Consider the following 25,108-nt stretch of genomic DNA (forward strand, 5'->3'; position numbering starts at 1 on the left):
CTTCTTCGACTCGGGACAGTGGCGCCTTCGAGGTGATGAGCATGTTGTCTACTCTGTTCCATTGACTCCTTCTCCCTTGGTGCCTGTGCCTGCCTTTGTCCCTCCTCCTGCAAGCGTAGGGAACCTGTGCTCCAGTATGCCCCACTGGGTGACCCCAATTCTTTCGAAACCTACCCCAAACATTCGGAGGAGGTCCCCCAGAAGAAGAAATGTAAGAGGAAGCATCTAGACTCCCGAGTCTATCACTTCAGATACGGACTTGGATGAGTCGGAAGGGTCCCCACGGTTCCCCTCTGAGGATGTCTCCTTTTCAGACGTCTTGGAAATCCTTCTGAGGATGAGTCCGTATACCAGGAAGCATTTGGTTCTCGACCCTCCACCTCTTTGGGGACTCCACCTTTCGACCCACTTCTGTCTATAGTGAGTCAAAAGGCATGGATTGCCCCAGAGACCATGGAACCTGTTCTGAGGAGACCTTACAAATTTATTACAGCTCCAGAAGATGTCTTTTCTCTCCAAGGGAAGAGCTGTTGATGCCATGGTGGTGGCAGCAGCCACCTAGAAGGAACTTGTGGAAACTTCTTCATCTGTCCATCCGCCGAACAAAGAGTTTCGTATGATGGACGGGTATGGGAAGCGTATGTTTTCTTCAGCAACTTTTACTCTGAAATCGCTGAATTACTTGTCACATTTCACATGACTTCAGAGGGATCTCCTGAAGGAGCTAGGAGATACCTTGCAAGATTCTACAGCTGAGGGAGTTGTGAACAGGGCAGCTTCCCAGCTTGCGACCTTGACCTCTGTGGTAACGCAGACACTCCTGGATGGGCCTTTGTCAATTTGCGGAACCCTTTAAGTCTTTATTTACCAACACCTCCTTTGTTTGGGCCTCCGGTAAAAGAGACTCTCACCAGGTGTGAACAGGATGGCAAGACTCTCTGCCATAGGCATCCGTTTTTCCACTCCATCTAGACCCTATTCTAGGGGTCAAAAGAGTGGAAAATTGTGGTTCCAAAAATCCCAGGGATCTTCGCCTGATGCATGTGGTGACTTCTCCCCCAGGGGCAGAGGGGGAATCAACAATGGAAGTTGCCGCCCTCGAGGCAGAGGGGGTCCACAACAGCAGGGTGACAGATACTTTCTCAGGCCCTTCCAGCACTCCTGAAGGGGGAGGCCCAGCTATCCACCTCTGGAGGCAGTCGGGGGCAGACTATCACTGTACCCAGCAGCCTGGCAGTCTGTCAGAAGAGAAACATGGGTACTGTTAATAATATCCAGGGGTTACAAAAATCCTTTTTTTTAGTCCCCCTCAAAAGACAAACGTTCTATGCCAGACGTTCCACCCAGTCTTCGGGATCATGCAATCCAAGAGGTTCAAAGATTGCTAGAAAAAAGAGCCATCCAAGAAGTCCCTGCAGACCAAATTGGATCCGGAACTTACTCAAATTTCTTTTTAGTTCCAAAAAAAGACTGGGGACTGGAGACCAATCTTGGATCTCAGCAAGCTAAACCAATTGGTAAAAAAGACAAGGTTCCAGATGGTGACACTGCAGTCCATTCTTCCCTTTTTGGGTCAGGACAATTGGATGTGCTCCATAGATCTCCAGGACACGTACTACCATATAAAAATGGACAGGCAATCCAGGAGATTCCTATGCTTCTGGCTGGGAGCCAGTCATTATCAGTTCAGGGCCCTGCCCTTTGGTCTCACCACAGCCCCCAGGGTGTTTACCAAGTGTATGGCAGTGGTCATGGCTCACCTGAGGCGTCTAGGATTCCAGGTGTTTCCATATTTAGACAACTGGCTCCTCACTGCTACCACTGAGCATCAACTAATCAAGGCAAGGGACTACACAATCCAAACTTGTTCCCAGTTAGGCATCACAATAAACTACGAAAAATCTGCCTTATTGCCTTGTCAGTCTATTACCTTTATAGGGGCAAACTTAGATACAAGACGCATGATAGCAAAACTGTCTCTAGACAGGATGTCAGCCATTCATCAATGTTTCTTTTCTCATAAATAAGACAAGAGTCAGACAAGACAAGTCTTGCAAGTACTGGGCTCAATGACTGCAGCTATTACGCTAGTTCCTTTAGCACACTTCCACATGTGGATTCTACAGAGGCTTCTTTTCGCTCAGTGGTCTTTCCAGGAATTGCCAATGTCACACATAATCTTGATCATGAAATCTTGCTAAAAGGACCTACTATGGTGGCTGGTCTCCCCCCAGGTGACTCTGGACAGACCCTTTCTAGACCCACATCCGGTAGCCACAGTGACAACAGATGCTTCTCAGATAGGGTGAGGGGGCATTATCTGGGACGGACTGTCCAAGGAACGTGGCAACCTCACGAGTACCATTTGCACATCAATGTTTTAGAGATGAGAGTGGTGCTTCTGGTGTTGGAAGCACTTCAAGGCTTTCTACCTACAGGGACCATTGCAATCCAGACAGACAGTATGTCAGTGGTATGGTACATCAACAAGCAGGGTGCAACCAGATCTTACCCCTTGTGTTGGGAGGCACTTTGAGTATAGTAATGGCTGATGTCTTCCCAACGTTTTCTGATTGCCACGCACATTCCCGTAAAATCCAATGTGATAAGAGGACAGGCTCAGCAGGGCTATCCTCATGCCTCACAAGTGGTCCGTTAACCAAGAAGTTGCGGACTTGATTTTTCGCAAATGGGGCCAGCCATGCTGCAGTCTTTTTGCCACTCCCCTAAACAACAAATGCAGCAGCTACTCCATCCTAGTTCCCCCACTGGGACAGTCACCCAGGGATACACTTGTTCACGATTGGCCTCCGGGACTACTATATGCCTTTCCACCCTTCCCTCTCATTCCAAAGGTACTTCAGAAAGCAAAATCGTTGGGTTGCAAACTCATCCTCATTGCTTCTTACTGGCCTTGTCAGATATGGTTTCTGTTTCTTTGCCATCACCTTCAAGTGGAGCCCTGGATACTGGACCCAGTTCTGGACGACCTGACGCATCAGTCAGGTGGGCTTCACCCATCCCTTCAAACTCTCAAGCTAACTGCTTGGTTACTCTACTTCCAGTCTTAACCAGGCTCCCAAGCATTTCCCTGCTGTACAACACATACTAGTGTCCTCCCACAAGCCTGCTACTAGGAGGATTTACACTAGCAAATGGAAGATGTTCTCTTACTGGGCCAAAAGTAATAACATTGATCCTTTTATGGCTCCTTTTCACAAAATTCTTGATTTTCTGGCCGAAACCTTTGAAAAAGGGGCAGCTACAGCTACTATTAGGGTCTAACTGGCTGCCATCTCCAATTTTTATGTAGGAAACTTCGGTTCAAACATTGTCCCGTAAGTTGTGCAGAGCATTCTTACGAAGTAAAACCCTTTTATGGCCCCCGATAAGAGAACCCCCCCCCCCGTGACCTAAACTTGGGTTTAGCTTCAATGGTTCTGCCCCCTTTTGAACCAGCAGCATCTTGCCCCTTGAAGTTTCTATCTTGGAAAACCCTCTTCGTGGTTGCTATAATCTCAGCTAGACGGGTTTCTGAATTACATGCTTTGTCTATTCACCCGCCGTATCTCATTTTTCACAAAAATAGTCTCTCTCTAAGGACCAATCCTTCTTACTTGCCAAAGATTTGTTCTGAGTATAACTTAAATCAGTCCATTGAGCTTCCTGTGTTCCTTCCCAGTTATGGCAACAAGGCAGAGTATCGATTACACCAATTGGATGTTCATAGACAATTACATTTTTATTTATACAGGACCAAAGACCTCAGAAAATCAGACCAACTGTTCATATCCTTTGCTGACAATAAGCAATGTTTCTAAAGTGACTTTATCAAAATGGCTATCAGACACAATCACTTATTCATATGGTTTGCGTAAAAAGACGCTACCAGGAAGACCCAGAGGATATTCAACCACTGCTTAGCCACCTCTGTTGCTTCCAGGCTAAATTGCCATTAGATTCAATCTGTGCAGCAGCAACATGGGCAAATCGTCATACCTTTATCTCTCATTACAAAGTGGATGTGGTCTCCTGGAATAGGGCATCCTTTGGTTCCACAGTCCTGAAGAGTTTGTTCCAGTGAGCCACCCAAGAACCAGGTACTGGGGATATGGTCCCAACCAACAAGAACGAAGGTGAGATGGGACAACATAACATAAAGAAGTTATGTACCTACCAGAACGTTCCATGTTTGTTGTCCTTCATCTCACCTTCCTTCTTGCATCCCCCCCTCCTTCCCCCTTCCTGGAGGCTTGAGAGGAGTTCTTTATTGGTTACACTGGCTGAGTTTCCTGCTGACATACCAGTTTGGTTAACCATACTTTGCCCTTTCTTCTTTCCTTCCTACCTTGGTGTAAGAGCTTAGTAAAAAAATAGTTTTTCTTGCTACATATGTCTAGTGTGGGCTATTACAAACTAGATCTGGGTAGCTGCCGCTAGGCATGTTGGGATAAGGGGTAGCCTTGAGCCAGTAAAGGCTCTCGAGCTATTGTATATTGGCAGAGTCGGAGCCAAGGATCGGTTCCAAACCCAACCAGCAAGAAGGAATGAGTGATGAAGGACAATAAACATGGAACATTATGGTAGGTACATAACTTCTTTTTAATGGACATATAAAGGAGAAAAAGTATTACCCCTTGTGTTGCTGTTAATTGTGATGACGATATCCTTACCTTTTGTTCAACTTCTTCCAGGACCACCTGGCATACAGAGAATACCATCATCTGCACATGGTAAGCCAAACATTTTTATGTCAGTACTGATGAGCAATTCAAATAAATATTTTGGTGTGTAATGTTGATGCCAGGACTGTTGTGTGTATTGCTGTACTGTCTAATAGTGGCAGCACTGTTATTTTGTTATATATTGTAGTAGTTTACGTATTCATTAATCCTTTGTTTGTTGCTTATTATCACAGGTGATCCTGAAAGTGAAAGTGTGGGACTTCTACCACCTGATGTCAAAGAGTATCAGCAGACTCTGATGACGATGGTGGCCAAACAGAGGCACAGTCGGGGGGTGCAGAGGTTGAATCTGACACTGAGGTTGACATACAGCCATCCCCTGAAATTCCAGTGAGACACAGTGAGTAGGCATACTTCTACCCATTCCAGTGATCCCACAGATATTGGGCAGGTGGAGGGCGAGACAACTGATCAGGTAAATGTGGTTACTGCAGCTTCAGTGCCTGTTGACTCTGGCCGTAGCCAAAATGTGGGTGAGGTGCCTTGCAAGAGGGTTGTTGGAGGAGGCCTACTGTCCATCCTCCACCTGATCCAGATGTCTTTTTCCATGCCACTTAACTTATGCTTAAGGCCATCATGGAGGCACAGGCACATTCCCATAGGTGTTCCAGAGAAATGCTTAGGGTTGTAGATGTGACAGTCTGACATGCATGACTGCCTCACTGTGTTGCCAATTCAATGGATTGGATGAATGACACATTTGAGTGAGCGGTGTCTGTGATGGAACATCTGCTGGGAGGGTGACTGCATCCTCTTGGGTGTAGGTCAGCCACATCATCTGCTGTTAGCCAATGTGGCCATGCCCAATCATGCTCCCATAGTGGCAGTACTTCCATTGCTCTGTTGGTGGGTGAGCTGTACACACCCAGATATTCCAGGCCATGGGGGTTGTGGTCCTGGGCATACTTATGAGGGGAGTTCGTTCAACAGACATTAGTCATATTCAGGTACCAGTAGTGCATCTGACCATGGGTGTGGACATGCCAGTGCAACTCCTGCCAGAGTCAGATCTCATGGTTGGGGATGACAATGATGAATTTCCACCTCTAACATGCATGGCTCATACCTGTCCGACATACAGAGATGTAGAGCTAGCACAGGGTTTGGCTGTGTTCATGCAGACACACTCGCACACTAATTTCACCTGGAAGACCCCTACAGACAGACACACACAATAATTACATGGTTCAACTGTGCAGCTTAAAACTCATTTTGAATCCCTGGCCATTTGTTGGCTTATCCAAATGCCTGCCTGCTTCACTTTCTTACTCACAAACACTCACCGACCTTTTGTGTTAGCCTAGGCTTACTGCCCCCCAATACCCTGTGCAAGTGATAACTGTGCCTTATCCCTGTTTTGTATCTTTTGGATTCAGGGATACATAAACTTTGTGTCTGATGCTTAGGGTGCATAGCTGACTTGGTTGGTTAGTATATCTGCATTTGTGATATTGAACTGATAATTGTACCTTTGACTGATAATGGTCTTAGAAAGTTTGACAGTTGATAGCATCAACATTTTCCATCTTTATTGTGAATGATCTTGTGAATTCTGAAGCTGCAATGTGCATCATTACTTTCTAACTTCTCTCTAAAATGATTTTTCAGTACAACTGTATGGTGCTGAACTGAGGGCATGCAGTGACCATCACTACCTTTGAGAGGTTTGACTGTGTGAATCTTTTATGCCTGAGGCCTACTACTTAATAATGGACCCAAGTCAAATAAGTCTCTGCTGTCACATGTTAATGTCACTTTCTGTACAAATCTCCCACCTTTTCTTACACTACCAAGTAACAAAATCCAAGGATATGCCAGTCATTCATATAATTAGACAGTACACTCCAGGTTCAAAACTTGCCTTGTAAATCCAGCAGTTGCAACAGTTTTAGTTCAGGGCTGACTCTGTTTGATGCAAGCAGTACACAGCCAATACATGGAGAGGTAAAGGTTGTGAGAGTTGCCTAGCATCAGTGTTGCTATATGTATGTGTGTAGGAGGATGGTTTTAAGCTCTTAGGTGGTGAGTGAGTGTGCTGTGCATTGTTTCTTGGCCAATGCAAGGGTGTATTGAACCTGGTTCTTTCTACTTACACCCACAGCAGCTGCTGCTTCCCCCTCCGATTCCTCAACTGCATATGGCTGTGGTGACCTTGTCTTTGGTGGTGGGATGCATGCTCCTTCCTCTTGTTGAGCCTGCTGAAGCTGTTTTCTCAGCATGATGATGTAATGCATGGCACATACTGTGAATATTTCAGTTCATGTCAGTGGATTGTACTGCAGGGCTCACCACATGTATCTAGGCACCGGAACCTTGACTTCAGCAGCCCAAACACACACACACTGATATTTCTGGTTTGAGCATGTGCCTCATTGTGATCTTCTTCAGTGAGTTGTTTTGCATTTCTGATGGGTTCCAGTACATAACCTGCATCTCCCAGTAAATTACCGTATGGGATATCCCCCCCTAGTGAACATGTGATACAGTTGGAAGGTGTGCCAGATATGTGAGTCAGGGTAACTGCCAGGGTTGCCAACACACAAGTTCAAAATGATTCCTTTGGCATTGCATATGACTTGGCAGTTAATAGAGTGAAAACCCTTCTATTAATGTAGAGCCTTGGTGGTGCCTTAATTTCATGTGTGCAGTCTATGGCACCCAGTACTTCAGGGTAGAACTTCTGCATATTTCTGGCCCTATCCTCAGGAGTACAGGGAAAATGTATGTGGTCATTAGCATGTTGGAGCATATCATTCAAGAATTGATGGAGGATCCTATATACTGATGTTTGTGACACCCCCATTATGTCCCATGTTGGTCTCTGAAAAGTACCTGTAGCTAAGATTCTAAGTGTTATACATACCTTTGTCTCCACTTGGTTTGCCTGGCTCTGAGTTGAGGATGACAGAGGTTGCAGAGGTCCTGTAGTGTCTCCCTATCCACCCTGTAGTGACCTACAATTTCCACATCATGTAGGTTGTGATACGTTACTTGGGGTCTGAAAACTCTTCTCCATTGTCTGTTAACAAGAGCAGCAGCATAGACTTCAGCTTGTTGCACATACACATGAATTAAAGCAACAACAGCCCCTAACATTGTTTCTGTGTAAACTCCTTTCCGTGGCTGTATTCCAATAGGTTTTGGAATTAGCAGGGAAAACCAGCACTGAGTCTACATAGCTGCTTTATAGTTTGTTGAATAGCATCTCCATTTTGGATTGTTTATTAGCATACTATTCAGCTGCGTATACTGTAATTTGCTTGCCACGGTATTTACCTTGTTTGCATGGCTGTGGGTGGCTGTACACAGAGTGTAGAGATGATTACTGAATCCAAAACGGTGCTACCATGCACAGGCATTGTAAATGGACCATGTAGGCTTTATTGAATCTGGCTGAAAATCATGTAAAAACAGTCCTATATTATCTAAAAAAAAAAATTAGATGCTGCTATAATTGTCCATCCTGGTGGGTTCATTAAGTTTTTATGTATCTTGGGTAAGTAATAAAACGTTAGTAAGCTGCATTTTTGTTCATTAAACGTAACATAAATATCATTTGCACTGAAATAACCAAGTCTACATCCTTTACTCAATACTTCTAAATATTGTTCAATTGCTGACTCGTATGTATTTTTACTAACTTTTACATACGTAATTTTATCTTTTAAGTGTGTATAACACATTCATAAGTACAGCTTATAATGCATAATAATATTATTTCCCTTATCTGCTGGTTTAATAGCCAACTGTCTATTAGTACTTAAATCCTTTAATGAAATCCGTTCTGCCTTAGTCATATTATAATGAATATGACATTTTTAGACAAAAATTCTTCCTATACTACAAAGTTAAGCATGGCGGAAAAATTATTTAAATTTTCATTAATAAATAGTGGAGTAAAACAGCTTTTACTATTAACTTGTGAAGTATTCAATAAATACACACTACTTACATCTACTTCTGAAGTGCAGGAATAAAAACTGTCTGTACTGTTAGAATCATTAAATTCATCCCTATTACTAAATACTTCCGATTGGTTAATCTCAGAATTCCTAAAGTAATACTTAAGATGCAGCTTGCGTATCAGTTTAAAAATTTCACATACAGGCTTAGTAAAAACTGTAGGAATACATTTTAAATGAAATTTAACACAGAAATATATTAATTAATATTAAACCAGATAAATTGATTACCAAAGAGCCCAAGGAAAGTCCATAACAAGAATTATCTCTGCCATCTTCCCCATTTACGAAAACAAAACACTGTTGCTATCTTTCCATGATTGCACCCTGTCCATATCTACCTCTTTTCGTTTGTCATGTAAATTGTTTATCCACAAATTCCCTTTCATGAAAGTGATTCAAAATTTCCATTTCTCTTGCTGCTGGTAAAGGAGGAAAGGAAACATTGCTATCCCATTGAGTGGTAAAAACAGTTCTTTCCAAGAAGCAAATGAAACTCCATGTTGTTTCTGATGACCATTATTCTTTCCTGTACTTAGATAATGATCCCTTCTGCTGACTGGCTGTCAAGCGAAACACTGTACCATGTTTGTAGACCCATGTATCACATAATTTAACCTTTTTCTCCACTGTAGTCACCTCTAATTCTACAAGTATATTATTAATGTCAGTCAAACTTGTATTGAAACGTGTAGCATTTTATATGTTTTGCTAATGCTTGGGCTTCTTCCTTAAGTTTACATTGTTTTACCATATCCCTTTCTGTTAGGATATGTATCCATTCTGTTGAGCAGCGATGCGTGGCAGTCATGCAACAAGACTGAAAGTGTTTAGCATTTTCTTCAGAAAGATCAGAAGGAGTACTAGGATTTATAAAGGCACGTAAACCTCTAGGGTTTATGTCCAGCTCTAAATATCTCTTCAGACTTAAAATATTTAAATAAACAGTCTCTTTGAAAATTATATGGTCTAATTTGTCATATATATTCTGCAACTCTCCTGATAAAATAGTGGAACCACAATGTCTAGTAGTAGAAAAGGAGTTATTAATGCAACCATTTCTGTCATCCAAATGTTTGTCCCAACATTAAAATGAAACAGAGCACCTGGCACCTCTATTCCCAATGTCAAATTGTCCCTCTGAAGGTTGTTGCCAGTATTATCTTGAAAAATACGGGGAATAGAAAAAGAAGGGTCTGTAACCATGTTTATCACAAACAAACCACGAAAACACAAAAATGTAAATATAAAGAACAACAAGGCTAGAGACCTAAGTTTATTAACAGTGCTGTAGCCCTTCGGCAAAAAGCCTTCAAGAAGTAAAACACTAAAAAGCATCATTTAATTTATATACTTAAAACAGTCAATCAATTAAACATATGGTAACTAGTTGTAAAAATATGTTATGCCTCCCTTATGGGGTTATGTTTATTCTTTATTCAGATAACAAATAATGGAGCAGTAAAATATATATTTTTACATCTGATGAGTCCATCTATAATCGGAAACAAGCCACAATGATAGTAGGCACTTTTTGCACCAACCTGTGGAAGTGTATTTTGGAATTTTTAAACAATAATATTTATGTAATGACTTTTTATTTGCTTCTTAGGGTATTAAATTTATCAGATACATGCATAGTTTTCTATTTTTATTTTTGTCATACTGAAGATGAATTTGAAAATTATTCTATTTTTGTCATTTTGTAATATTTTTTACACTTTCAATGAAGTCCCCAATTAATTACTTAAATTTAACACTTGTAGGTAAAGTCCTGCATGATGTGGTAGCACAGTTGAACAGGAAAACAGCAGTGACACTTTTCCATGGTAGTAGTGGCCATCCACCTGCTTTATATTTGTCTTTTGGTGACTTTATTAATTCATGCTAGATATGCTTCTAGCAAAATGTTCTGACATTTGAGTGCACCTTGAATCTATTATTAAGATGTTCACTTTCTATAGGGTATGATCCCCAGGTAGAGGCTAGCACAAGAATAGAGAATATTTATTATTTGGTCAGAATAGAAATCATAGAATATGTTTGTTGTGCTGAATACCACAACCAGTATATTGAGTTTGTACAAATTGTGAAACTTTGAATAGTACTTTGCACACCAATTTAGTCCACAGGTATTTGAACTCTTCTTTTGAACCTGTTTTAAGATGTTAGATGCTTTATAGAACATTTCCAGATGAACACTGTTCTACTTATAAACATGTAGCCATGGACAGGCAGCTAGTAATTAATGGCACACCATTTACTGTGAAGCACTAGGCATCCTGTAATTTTGCAAAGGTTTGGAATTGCCCTTGTGGCAAAGCATGCTTTGAAGAAACCAAATGATCTTAAAAATTAGATTATGGGAACATTATATAAACATCATTCATATCAATGTAAACTGTCCAGTGGCAATGTATTATAAGAAGTGTATTTGGCATTAATGCTGGTTTTGTTGAAGTGTCCATTTCATATAAATTTGTAGAAGGCATCAGTAGGAATGTAGATCCAAAAACTGCTCTAAGGCAAACAAGAAGCTTTACTAATTTTTAAATATAATGTTACATCCTTGTTGCATGAGTGTAGAATTACAGAGAAACATTTATTCTAATATAATTTGTTAATTAATTAAGGTTCAGTGAACCTAAATGTTTGTTCCCAGGGATTGGTTGAACTTTTTGTCATCTGTTTGAATTTAATAATGTTTGTAACTCACTGAAGGAACTTCTGTTAAGGCTCCCGACTCCTTTTTATTTTAATAAAGTATGCTGGATTTTTTTGGGGTTGCTCGTTTTATGGTTAGTAACATATTCATGGATTGGGGGACTAATAGATCTAGGACTTTACCAATAACTTTTGCCTGTCATCCTTATTTTGTTTGGGGGGGGGAGGGTCATGTTTATGCTGACCATAGAAATGGTGCCCTTCTCAACAGTCTTCTGTCTAAAAAAACTGAAGGATATTATGTGTATCCCCTTATATTCTGACCAGACATCAGTTGATGAGAACTGCTCTTGTGGACAATGGCAATGAATACTCTGAAAATTGATCGAGAAGGTCAGATATCTGCCTTTGGCAAATCCTATGGCTAAGGAATACTAATACAGTGGTGATCTCTTAATAGAGCATCTACTGTTATGGTGAGTTGCTTACTAGATTTTACTTTCCTCACTTTATTTATTTTTGTTCTGCACTATCCCACCCCTCACTTTTTTCTTTTTTGGCCCTGACCCCTTCCCTGAGGTTCTTCTGTTTTCCTGGCTGAACCTGTTTCTGGGTCAGTGTCTCCTTTGTGTTAGCCTTCACTATCTTGTCTATACTAACCTCCTGCATCCCACTTATTGCTGTTGAGCTTTCCTTTTCATTGGATTTCTTCACTCTCCCCCTCCTGTTAGCTTTTTACTTCCCATCCCTATCCCTTTCCCATTCTTTCCAGTTCCTATCCTTCCCTCACTATTCTTCCTCCTAGCTCCTACAGATCCTACTCTTGGATACCATGTGGCCCTGGCCACTCCCACCCTCTGCCACTTCTCCTAATAACTGCCCGCCTGTAGTTCCTCCTGTCCTCGTCTCCTATACTAACCTTTTGAGTTCTTGCATTTCCTATGCCTAATAGTTCAGAGCTGTTGTAAGACATGAGGACTTTGGCACTTAACCAGTCACCTCTCTTTACTCTGTTTGTGGTTAAATTAACCCATTCGTGCTTTCCTTATAACCTGCAGCAGAAGTTTTTTTTTTTTTTTTTTTTTTTTACTTTTAGATGTTTGCATGATGATTCTTATGTCTGAGCCCCTTTTTTTGACTATGCACTAATATGACTTATTTCTGTGGTACTCTTTATATGACTGTGCTAAGTGCTAGTAATAACTGGTTCCTGAATAATGGATAAGGCTCTGGATGGGCCTGTTACTCATTTCTCTATGTTTGTATACCTAGATTTCCTTTTCTGCCTGCGTTCCTTCTTTTACTTAGTTGATTCATCATTTTTTCTGTCTGCCTGCAAACAGTTGCAGGAATCAAATGCATGTAAGCACATTGAGATAGTTGATGTGGTCAAAGAAGATTCAGCAGGGCAAGCACAAAAGCAAGCACAGAAATGTTTGTAGTCTGGGTGGTTTTTCTTTGTGTGATGTCACTTGCTTCTGGAGTTGTTAATTTGTTTGGAAGAACTGTCTGTTAATAAGTCTCTTTTACAAGCAACTCCATATTGGATATTTTCATAACCCTGCTTTGGCTGGAACTGAGCTCCTTGCCAAGAGTTCTGTTCCTACACACACTGTAAATTGAGGTCTTTACCTGATCTTATCTCACCTCCAGAAGATCTGGTGCCATTTACTTGCAGGTACTTTTGCCCTGTCAATTATTATGCACTAGGAGTTTTGTTTCCAAACCAGTTTGTGACCATATGCATATATTTAAATCTAGCAATATGATTTTGTGACTTACTGACTCTCTGGCTTCTTTCAGCTGTCTGCTAGCCTCCTGTCAGTGCTGCCTCCTGCCCCCTTCTGCATGCCACTTTTAGTAGCCCTCCTTGCTAAGCTGATTTGTGCAGCCAACATAGCCAGCCTTAGGCATAGGCCAACTATGCGGCCACGTAGGGTGCCACTATAGCCGTGGTGCTTTTCCAGTAAACTGGATGGTGTAAATAAACCAGGATGGGGGCACCAGATGGTGTGGGGGGGCACCAGATGGTGTGGGGGGGGAGTGCTGTGAAGCCCTTTTGCCTAGGGCAGCACTTGACCTAAGGCCGACCCTGGCAGCCAAATAAAAACAAAACAAGTAAAACAGGTAAAGAGTACCTGGAAGATTACAAGGTGTAATTTGCAGCATTTTATTCTAGGTGAAGACTGGAGTCTGCACCTAAATTATGTTACTACTTGCACTATGATGAACTGACTGAAACAAATCTGCCATTCCCTGATGAACATTGTCTTGCTTGATGTGTTTGCATATATGTCTTTTTTATCATTCACTTTGCCCTTTGTCAATGTTTAACACAAATTAGATCTGGCTACCAAGACTTTGAAGTGTCTTATTACTTCGTAGAACTAATTGCCCAATTTAAAACAATTATTCAGAAATTTGATGCTGGCCCGCTGCCACAGGACCAAGGCCTGCGCATGCAGTACCAGTAGCAAAGATTGAATAGCAACACCTCACACTCCAGACGGCCATGCAGTGCAAGTGTTAAGTGAGAAATTCTTACTTTCTCATTTACTTCTGGGTGGAGGGTAGAGTATCCCAGGGATACATCCATATATGAATTCCTGGTGGAGGCCAGGTACACTATGCAGGAGTTGAAAGTGTTAAAAATGTTAAAAATCAAAGCTGACAAAGTATAATTACTTTATCTGACTGTGTTTCATCTGATTACATTTGCTTTTTTTTTAATATTTGTAACACTATTTTAATATTTAGATACTTATTAAATGCATTGATTAGTGTTTTTAATGTTGTGATTTTTATTGTGATGTTTTTGGTATGTATAATGCTTTTATAAGTTTTTTTTAAGTGTTTGCACCTTTAAGTGCTTAGAGTTTCGGCACCTTTGAGGCTATTTAAACCTTGCAAGAAAATGGCTGATATGTTTCTGATGAAGTTCTGCTACTAACAGGAACAGAAGTCTGAAACTGTGGATTAAAGGTTCGTTTAAACATCTGGTTCAGCACTTTTTACTTTTTAGGTGTTGAAAGTTTATACTCAACAACAAGACTTATGAGGCACAGCATCATTTGCATGGGCAAGTGGTATTTCTGACAGGAGCACAATGCATGCTGTATCCTAGGGGTACTTAATGAAATAAAAAAGCATGGTGTTATGTTAGACTAATTAAAAAAGTCCCCTAAAATATGTTAGTGAAAGTCACAGCAGTACTGGTGTTAAAGAGGAACAGTTGTATTTAGCCATGTGTGTGCATTTTTGTGTGTGCGTGCGTGTGTGCCTGTGTGTGCCTGTATGCATGTGTGCCTGTGTGCGTGCGTGTGTGTGTGTGTGTTCAGTTTATATATACCTTGTCTGTGTTTTATAATTTAAGTAAATAAGCTTCCAGTTGTACTGAAAAGGGTCAACAGGCCAGCCCATTTACTTGATTACCAAATGGCAATAAATAAATGGTTTAAGCTGTGGTTTTGAAAAGGAGGGTGTCTGTACTGCTGATAGAAAACAAGTAAGTGAATATGTCATTTTGTTTGTTTCCTTCAGGGCTTAGAGAGCTAACTCTGAGTGCCAATCCCGCTGTGACATCCAAAGGATGGGCAAAACTGGCCATTGCTGTAGCCCACAGCTCCCAGCTCCGGGTCTTAAATCTTGACTACAATCCTTTAGGTGCGTGAACTGGGCTAAGCATGGTGAGGTGGTTCAGTGAGAAGGTAGTGTGTATGTGTGCATCTGTAAATAATCCTTTACATAATCCTTATAATATTCCTTATAATAATCCTTTATAATAGTACAGGTTATACTGAAGCATGTTAATTTAATAGACCTTGTCAAAACAACTTACTGTTTGCATGCATTATCTGTCAATAATAGTCTGAGGTTAATTGATGTTTACATATCCGTCTGTATGTGTAGACATTTGTGTTACTTCCAGAAGTCAGATGTTTTTTTTGTAGGTGCCTGAAGGACATGTTATGTGTCTGGGCTTCACAGTAGTACGTGATTCGTAGATTTACTGAAATCATCTTGAAGGATACTGCTGAAGAAGATGAGAGAGACATTTTATATTTGTGCTGTGTTTTATGGTATGCTGATATTCTGAAAAAAAAATCAACCTTGGATTGAAATTGGCAGTAAGATTCGTTTGGTATTTCAGAAACACAGAGTCAGAGTTTTTATAGCTTATCCTACTTTATTTTTGGGTCCCTATTAATTATTTGAGCGTTTTAAAGTTCGAATGTCATATGGTCGACACCATATGATCGAACTTTAAAAAGTTCGAAAGTGGAAAGCAACGACTCCGTGCGGCGCAGAATGGGAAAATTTCCTTTTTCTGCACTGAAGTCCGATCTCGGAGTTGGTATATTTAAGTAGTGAGGCTATGGAGGGTGCAGGGGAGCTTGTGCCCCCCTCAGAGAGTTGAGGTGAATTTTTTTTTTAATTTTTTATTATATTTTCGATGTTTCAAATTTCACTCATATGTTGTCGAACATATGAGGTTTGAAGTTTTGAAACTTTGAATATATAATATAGACCCTTATTTTCAGTTTATTTATTAAGAGAAACACAGCTTTGAAAGTATGAAGCGACTTCATTTTTATGTCAGTGGTTTCTTCTATTATTTTATTTTTTAATGTATCTTTTTAATTTATAAACATAACACAGTACACTCCACACAAACAGAACAGTTACTTGTGCTCAGGGGGCTTGTCTGGATCTCTCAAATAATGTAATTTAACAACAGTCTTTCAATGAGAGCGAAATAATGCTGTTTTACAGCATGTGCAGGCTGCAGCTATGGTCCTGATAACCACAGAATGGAGTGTTTAATCCTGTGTTTAGTTATGTCGGTGCAGTGCAAGGTCACAGAATATTACATCCCAAGAGGTACAACCTCCTGACCTCATCAGTACACAGGATTCTGTAACAAGGCACATCCCCCTGAAGTAAATAGCCTGACTTTTAAAAAGCCCAACTATGAATCATTGCATGGTTAATGTTTGATGATCTGTGGTTTTCTTCCTTAGGAAACTCTATACTTACAAATGAAAAAACTGTTATGTAGCTTAATTACCAATTGCCTTTTGGAATATTTGTAAACCCTAGTCTTTAACGTGACTACTTTTAAAAGTCCACGCTGACTGCAGAAGAGTACCAGTACGTACATCATATAAGCACTTTCATATCTATCTGTACCACAATCATATCTATCTGTACCACCAATCGGTTGATTTTTCAAAGGTGTCAAGAATACACAGCTCTTCAGAAGGTCAGCCCTTCACACTCTTGCACAGGAAAACTGCATAGATGGTGCTTATGAGGCCATGTGCTGAGCCTATAGCTCCACTCATTTAAAATGTTTGGATGTGTAGCATGGTATTTCTGGAGACCATCACCTCTATTAATCGGGTACAGGAGCTGCAAGCCTTCTTTGTAGAAGGGGATATATATCATCATTTCTTATTACCGAGGGACAGGATAGCATTCACATGGTTTACTTGTTTGAATAAGTGTCACATTTACATTTTATTCAGTCACATAGCCAGTGTTTTTTCAAACTTTCTAAAGTTCAGCTAAAGTAATAGATGAAGTTTTGATATGAAGTAGGTGCTTATCCGGTGCCTGGAGCACACAAGCCTCATGGAAGAGACCAGATGCAGCTACTCTTCAAGGAAAAGAATTAAAAAAAGTCTCTGAACAGAGTATTGTTTACAGCTAACTGGCATGTTTCTAGGTCTGTTATCCAAATGCTGAGAAAAAACCTACGGCAGGAAATGAAGTCCAGTCTGTTGACAATTTTGATGACAATACTTGGATATTATTTTAAGAGATTTACAAAGAACTACTTGAAACATCATGAAAGTATCCCCTGGCCATTTTTTTCTTCCTAAATCCACAAGGCATAAGAATTGTTATGCAATGGCTATCCCTTCTCTAGAACAATGTTCCTCGTCAGATCAAGCAATTTGACACTATCTTCATTTAAGAAGAAATTGGATAATTGTATGGGAGGTACAGGCAAGGTGTAAATGGCCACATTGCCCAGTTGACCTGTGCATTCTATGATTCTCTGAAGCAAAAAGGAGGGAAATGCGTATTACTTTTATTAGATTGTGAAAGTATTGTGTCTGGGACCTTGGCTATTAAGATACTTAAGTAAATCATTTGGTATGTTTCAGGTGCCCTGTGTAAATTTTGCTTTTCTAATTTTGTTATTTCTCGTGCTTTAATGACTTCCTAGTTTTGGTAAGAAGTGAGTAAGAATAATATATTCTGGATCAGGCAGTGTAATGTGAAGAATGCCTCGTAACAAACACCAGCGCTTTTATTCACTTTTATTAATTTACCAACTGGGTAAACCCTTAATCACAAGTGTCTGTTTTCAGTGCTGACTTAGGAGTACTTCTGGTTAAGTGGGTTTTCAGAGTCATACAGTTTTCAAGGGGAGGTTGAGGGAATGAAATTCTCGTTTATAAAAGAAGTTGATAAGCAGCCCATAGACTTAACCTGTCTGCTTTACTGTTAAATGACAAATTCTTTTTGTAGTTTGCATTAAATTTGTAGTACAGAGCTAATGGTAAAAAAAAAAAAAAAAAAACACGCATTACAGTTTACCATTTACATACCTACACAAATGCACTTTATAAGCACTTAAACGAGTGCATGATCGTGCAATCCTAACAGAACCAAGAAGCTATCCTCCAAAAAAAGGAAGCCAATCTGGTGGTCCCCTGCCATAAACAAACTCTACAACAGAAGAAAGAAACTTGCAAAAAAAGAGTAAAATCCCATGATTGGAGGAACTCCCTGGTCAGCCTCAATAAGAAGCTGAGATCCTTCATAAAATCCTCCAAAGCTAGTTACGAAAACAAAATTGCCACGGATTCTAAAGACAACGACCAAGCAGTCTATAGCTATTTCAAGAATCTCAATGGCAACACTCAGGTCTGCTCTTGAGTTACAGCACAATGGCACTAAATATACAGAACCAACTGATATTGCCAACATCCTGGCAGATAGGTTCAGTGCTAATTTTGCTCCCCTCTCATCCCCTAAAGGGCCCATCTCTATACTGAAAGAATGCAAAGTTCCTGTAATCACGGCTGCACAGGTAAAAAACACACTCTCCAAAGCCAAGAACACAGCATCCATGGGACCTGACAACATCCCAGGCTGCGTTCTACACAAACTACAGAACAAACTGGCACCCCACCTAAGTACCATGTTCAATCATAGCTTCACCTCAGGCTTTGTGCCCACTGAATAGTGCGCAGCAACAGTTATCCCACTCCACAAAGGGGGAGCTGCCAAGGACCCCGGGAACTACCACCCCATTAGCCTGATGAGCCTGGTCTACAAGGCTATGGAATGTATCATCATGGAACTTATAAACAATGACATTGGTAATCTCCAAACGCTGGACCCTACCCAGTTCGGGTTTGTAAAAGGCAGATCATGTCTCCTAAACCTGATAGACATCTTTGAAGTGGTCACCAAAGCCGTAGATGAGGGTAAGGTGGTACTCACAGCCTATCTAGATCTCGTCAAGGCTTTCAACACCATCCCCCACTCTGGAATTATAGATAAACTCACTAAACTAGGTATAAATCCCTATGTCACAAGATGGGTGCCAACTGGCTCACTGACAGAACCCACACTGTGAAAGTAGCGGACTCCAAATCCAACTTCAGACCAGTGACAAGTGGAGTACCACAGGGTTCAGTCCTGGGTCCTGTCCTGCTTGGTATCTACTTCTCTGAAGTACAGGCTAACACAGAAGTTCTTTGGCTAATGAAGTTTGCAGACGACTGCAAACTAGGAGCCATAATCAAAACTCCTAATGATGTGGACAGCCTACAAAAGGGCCTCACTGAGACAGATGCCCAGTGTCAAAGCCATAGCCTCAAGCTCAATGCCAAAAAGTGCATGGTCATCCCTTTTGGTAAAAACTCTGTACCCATGAACTACCACATAGGCGGTAGTCTACTTAACACCGAAAGTGTGATAAGAGACCTTGGGACACAGGTGGATAGTAGTCTCTCCTTTGATAATCACATCACCACAGTAGTCAGGAAATCCTTCTATGTGGCACACCTCATTACAAAAGGTTTCTCATCCAGGAAAAAAGAGGTCATTGTTCCCCTCTACTCGTCACTCATTAGACCCATTATAGAGTAGAACACTCCTTTTGGTATGTACCTCGCAAGACATCTACAACAACTGGAAAGACCGCAGAAATACCTCACAAAGCGGATTACCAGCCTCAAGCAGATGGCCTACGTAGACGTCTCAAAAAACTCCAGTTTTACTCCGTCGCATATCGCCTACTCAGAGGCGATCTCTGCCTAACATACAAAGCTATGTCAAACCCAGAGCTGTTGGACATGCTCCACTTAAAGAAATCCCAATCCCTCCAAGCTACACACTCTAGGGACCTAAACCTTGTTACCACAATAAACAGAACATGCTGGAGGGATAGATTCCTGTCCCAGAGACTTCCCATACTTTGGAACAAACTACCTATCTATATCAAACAAAGCTCCTCATTAGCACTCTTCAAAAAAAATCTTGATGATTGGATGGGAGATGGGAAATTCACCCCGGGGATCACTTCTGTGGCTCTGCTCGACAGGAGCACAGGAAAATAGTTTTCTTGGGTGGCGAAAGCCAGGGTACAGTTTGGCTAGGCTTATATAGGCCCAAGGACCAATAGCCTAGTACCTGCCTATGAACCACAATATGTAGAACAACAAGTAGCCTTCAGGATTAACTTTGTGATTAACTTATCAGAAGTTTGCCATGCCTCCTGCAGTGATCTTGAAATCTATGAGGACACTTGGATCACCTTACTGTAAGTAACAAGATAAAATGCTTAATTCATGGGTGTTTTTTATTATTATTTAATGTTAAAATGCTTAGTTTAAAAAGTAGATGTCCTTAACTATATTAGTGGAATATGCTTCTGTTTTGTATCCTGACTTCAATTAAACTCTGGCAGCATGCTGATGTATGCGCATTGCTGTCATTAGGTTAGTTGTTCATTTTGAGCTCTGTTACTTCATTGGCGTACATGAAGCAGATTAACAATTTTCCTTTGTGTATGAAGTATGTTAATGTAGTTTGAGTGCTGTTTGTTTTTTTCTCATTATTTATTTATTTATTTATGAACAAATAAACTGTTAATCTTGGTAAAGTCACAAGGAGAGAAAGGTGAAGGGGCTACTTTGCAACAACTTTCATGTCACAGTGTGGTCCATGATTCTTGATGCATTGCTGGAAGGTGGCACAAGAATGGAGGTCTGGAACTACAAGTGCGAAGACTGTAGAAACACAAAAAACAACCATTATGGAAGGGTGACGGACTGAAGACTATGAAAGAGCTATGGAGTACACCACATAATTGGGGAGTGGGGATGATGAAGAAGGTAATAAAATCCCATAACTGGAGAAGACGAATGTGAGCGATGTGGAATCAGCAAGCCCAGTTAGGGAGACAGGAATAGAGAGAGTAAATGAAGGAGAAAAAGAATAAGGTAAATAGGGAGATAGTGAGAAAATATGTATCAGAAGGGATTAAAAAAAGAGGTAGTAGATGTTATTTATTAATCTAAGAAGAGGATGAGGGTTAGATGGATAGTTAACAGAAATTCTTCCGATACATGGATTAATATCAGAGAAATCAATAACACAGTATATTGCCAAGCGGGATATAGGGGGCAGACTGGATACATAAATTTTGAATGACCTCTTCATCTCCGCATTTACACAGCAGGGTTAAGGCAGGACACCAGTATAAGAAGGTAGAATGGGTATGAGAAGTAGATGAAAGGGAGGTCAAGGAACTTTGAGCAGATAAAATGTGAGTTTTGTATGACCTGCTATAGTGAGTACTGAAGTAGTTGACAAATAGTGTTTTGTAAACCACTGGTAGGAATGTAAAGCCTGTCCTTAGTAACTGGATTGGTTCTACTGGACTAGAAACTGACAGCAAAAATTCTGCTGACAAAAGTGACCCTCTGAGGTAGCCAATGCCTTTATGGCTTCTTACCCAACAACTTGGAGCATTGTATAATGAACCTTTTTATTTTTAAAACACATTTATTAAGTTGTCACAAGGCCTAGTCAAACCTACATTAACAGTAAAGAAAACAAACAATATCAACATTTTCCCCATTTACATACGTCATACATCACACGCCGTCTTTATATCATCTGTCCAACATTGCATAAATTGCTGAATTCCTGCTTTCACGTAAACCTCACTCCTTCTCCTGAACATTATTCTGAAGGTATTGCTCCAACAATTTCCATTTACTTCTATGTGATTTGCTACTTCTGTTTTCTAAAGATCCCTCTTCCAGTCCTTTTATCTCTTTTGTAATATTCATTACTTTGAATACAGTAATTTGCCAACCAACAGAATTAAACTTAATAAGGCTTTAATATGTCTAGGCAATTTCCATTGAGTGACTCAGCTTACAAGTATCATTTCCTTAGTTACAGTCATTTGCTCATCCAATATTTCTGACAGAGTACTCTGTAGGGAATTTTTAAAATCTGCCAAGTCATTATACTCACAAAACATATGTTCTGAGTTACCTGTTTCTCCATATACCTAAGGAAAAAGTCTTTGAAGTCTACTTAAGGTATAAAAAATACTTGTGCCAAAACTTCCAGGCAAAGATCCTAAATCTTTTGGACTTTGTTACATACTGGGGAGCCATACATATGGCTCACCATTGTTCTTTTGTAAATTGATTTTCCACATTCACTTCCTAGTCTTTTTTAACCTCTTGGTATTGATTCTTCTAGTTATCATGCAATATATTTTATGCCCTACTAATTATCCCTTTTTAACAGCATTGTGTGTTCTAGATTCAGCTAAAAACTCCACCAGAGCAGGTCATTCACTTAAAATTCCCATATCCCTTTATGTTTGCCTATATTCTGATACCAATCCCTAGTAGAGAAGGTAGCCTCTAGACTGCAACCCAAATGTCTTTTTGGCGTTATCTTACTCTGTTACCTTTTCCACTCTAGTTATTTGCTCCCAGGATCTTGGTTCCTGTGCCAATTTCTCCAATAAATTTTAGCCCCTTCTTGCTTACTTCTCTACCCTTACTTGCTGTCATCCCTATTGACAAAATTTCTTTCTCCATTCTCATGTTGGATTAGTTCTTAGAATAATTTCTGCTACTTCATGAATATAGTCCGTATGATTGTTGTTATTTTCATTAAGGATGTTCATCCAGAATATGACTATCTTTCTTTCATGTGCATTCCTCTGCTTGATCATCATCCCTTTCCATTTTGAATTATAACCTTCTGCTTGTGTTATGTATATGAGCTTTAACTGTGTAGTTTTAAAATATCTCTTCAAATCAGGTCATCTTAAACCACCTTATTGTATTGGAAGGATCAGCTTGTCCTAGTTAACTCTTTCCCTTTTCTCCTCCCAGATACATTCCTTCAACACTTTATTAATTGTTGTCCACAACTTTTCCTCTGGTTGATAAAAACACGCCTGACCTGTATATAAAACTAAAGGGACAAAAAACATTTTAATGCTTTTATCTTACATCCATATCCATAAACAATAGCTTCTAGTTTCTCAGTTTTTGTATTGTCTTTTGTTTAGCCTCTCCCCACATACCCTTAGCTGCCATAACAGAAGCCTTTTTAATCTATACTCCTAAATACTTCTGTGATGAAAGGAGGTACAGCCAGCACAGCTAGCTGGAATTTTGTAAATAATTGTCATGTGTGAATATCAAACTAATTTATACAAGATGCTGGTGTTACAAATCTATTAGAACTGTATGTCGTGTTGTGTTGAAACTGTATTTGTAAAGTGCTTGTGCTTAAAATGAATCCACAGTGTGCCTACTAGAAAAGAACAGAAATGTGTATGCCCTATTGTAACTGTTTAAATGTACATGTTAACAGAGGAAACTGGAGGGTTAACCTCAGTCCAGCAAACTTTAGAAAAATATTTGAAATTAAATTACTTTATAGGCTAGGCCATGAAGAGGCTATCTTTCAAGTTTCAGTGCAGCTAGAGAGCTTTCTGTGTTGTCTTCAGGGTGAACTAATTGCCACTTTGGAAGCATAAAGCAATGCAATTGTTTTATGACTTCCAGCATGTGCCAAAGGTCTGAGCAAAAGCCCTCGTATGAGTATTTTTACAGGTAGATGCTAAATACAGTCAGCTTCAGCAGTGGGGATTTTGTCTGGGAAATGGAAGTCAGATGAGCAGAAATTATGTCAATCTGCAAGCTATCCCAACAGTAATATTTTATATATTATTTTGAGAAGTTTCTTAGTGAGATAGAGCATTTTGTCTTGGACCTGACAACAACAACAAGAAGTATTCACCACATCTGCCTTGCTCTATAGTAAGTTTCTAGGGAACAGTATAATTCTCTTAGATACAGTCAGGAATAATAGTGAAGCTTAGTTTAGATTTTGTTTTTCTTTATTTGTGTGAGCCTGTACTGCAATGTTATTTTAAATATTTCCTGTGGTTTTGAACTCTGATGTCATTGTGAATATATATCTAGTATTGTCGTGTTCTTTTATCTTTCTTTCACACTTTACAGAAGGTGATAATTTTGATAGTTTTATTCCTATGTTTTTGAAAGGGCATGTAAACAATATAATGTTGAACAAGGGCTCTGGGGTACGGTTCATGATCCCCTTACTCCATGGTAAAGCTGTAACTGCTGTTTCTACATTGTCTGATACTGATTGCTTAAATTATAATACAGTTAACACCTTAAGCTTATAGAAAAAAAGTTTTGTGAGCATAGGCGCAAGGCAGATGAAAGTTTGTGTGATTTATATTGCTGAGTTAAGCACTTATTTTCATAGATAGGTGGGTGAGTGGGTGTCAGCCCACCACTTTTGAAAAGCTGGCAGACCTTTTAATGAGGGAGCAAGCCCTTAGCAGTTTTCCTGAGAACATGAGAATCTGGTTGGCCGATAGAGAATGCAACACCGCAGATGAAGTGGGAAAAAGGGTGACCTATACCTAGTAAACAGGGCATCACTGCACAGGAAAGGGATACCCAGTGCTGCACATGGGCATAAGGCAACCCATGGTGGGCAGCATAAACTGCCCCAACAGAGTCAGCCAGTAATAGGGGAAGCCGCTAGCTCAGCTACATGGTTAGGATCAAGTGTTAAATGTTTTAAGTGTAACCAGTGGGGCCATGTAGCATATAGATTTCCATGGATGCAAGGTGAGGAACAAAAGGTGGGGGAGCCAGCAAGTGGGGAATAACAGAATGCCAATGGTAAGTTGTCTGGAGACAAGGGTACCAGACTACCACAAGAGGTTATATCCTATTTTAGTAGTTGGGAAACGGGCCACTGCTAAGCGAGACAGCCTCTGACCTAACCATTGTGAAGCTTACATTGGTTACAGAGGAGCACTACTTGCTTAGGCAGTCTACTTCATTTGGAGCTTTAGGAAGGACCCATTCCAAATACCTCTGGCTAGGGTTCACCTTGACTGGGAGGGTGGAAAAGAAAGCAAGCAAGTAGGTGTGTTTGAGGATATCCCTGCAAATGTCCTGATAGGGAATGATTTTCATAATGTAGTACCTTGTGTGCATGCAGTGACACACAGTCAGGCTTGAAGACAAGCATGTGGGTCTGGTAGCCTGGGGGCCCCAGACAGACCACACACTTGAAGCTAGGACTGGTGAGGTGCTTACTTCAGAGGGGTAGCTAGTCTGTAGC

General features: G+C 40.4%; 1 protein-coding gene across 1 annotated transcript in view; it reads left to right on the plus strand.

The window, feature by feature from the left end:
- LRRC73 (leucine rich repeat containing 73) overlaps positions 1-25,108 on the plus strand; it is a 374,871-nt gene that overhangs the window by 130,326 nt on the left and 219,437 nt on the right. The window contains exon 3 of the mRNA XM_044061041.1: positions 14,912-15,034. Coding sequence (XP_043916976.1) covers positions 14,912-15,034 — 123 coding nt within the window. The remainder of the gene's footprint in view (positions 1-14,911; positions 15,035-25,108) is intronic.

The sequence above is a fragment of the Protopterus annectens genome, chromosome 1.part0, assembly GCF_019279795.1.
Source record: "Protopterus annectens isolate FY-2018-M chromosome 1.part0, PAN1.0, whole genome shotgun sequence".
In the NCBI taxonomy this organism is placed as follows: domain Eukaryota; kingdom Metazoa; phylum Chordata; order Ceratodontiformes; family Protopteridae; genus Protopterus; species Protopterus annectens.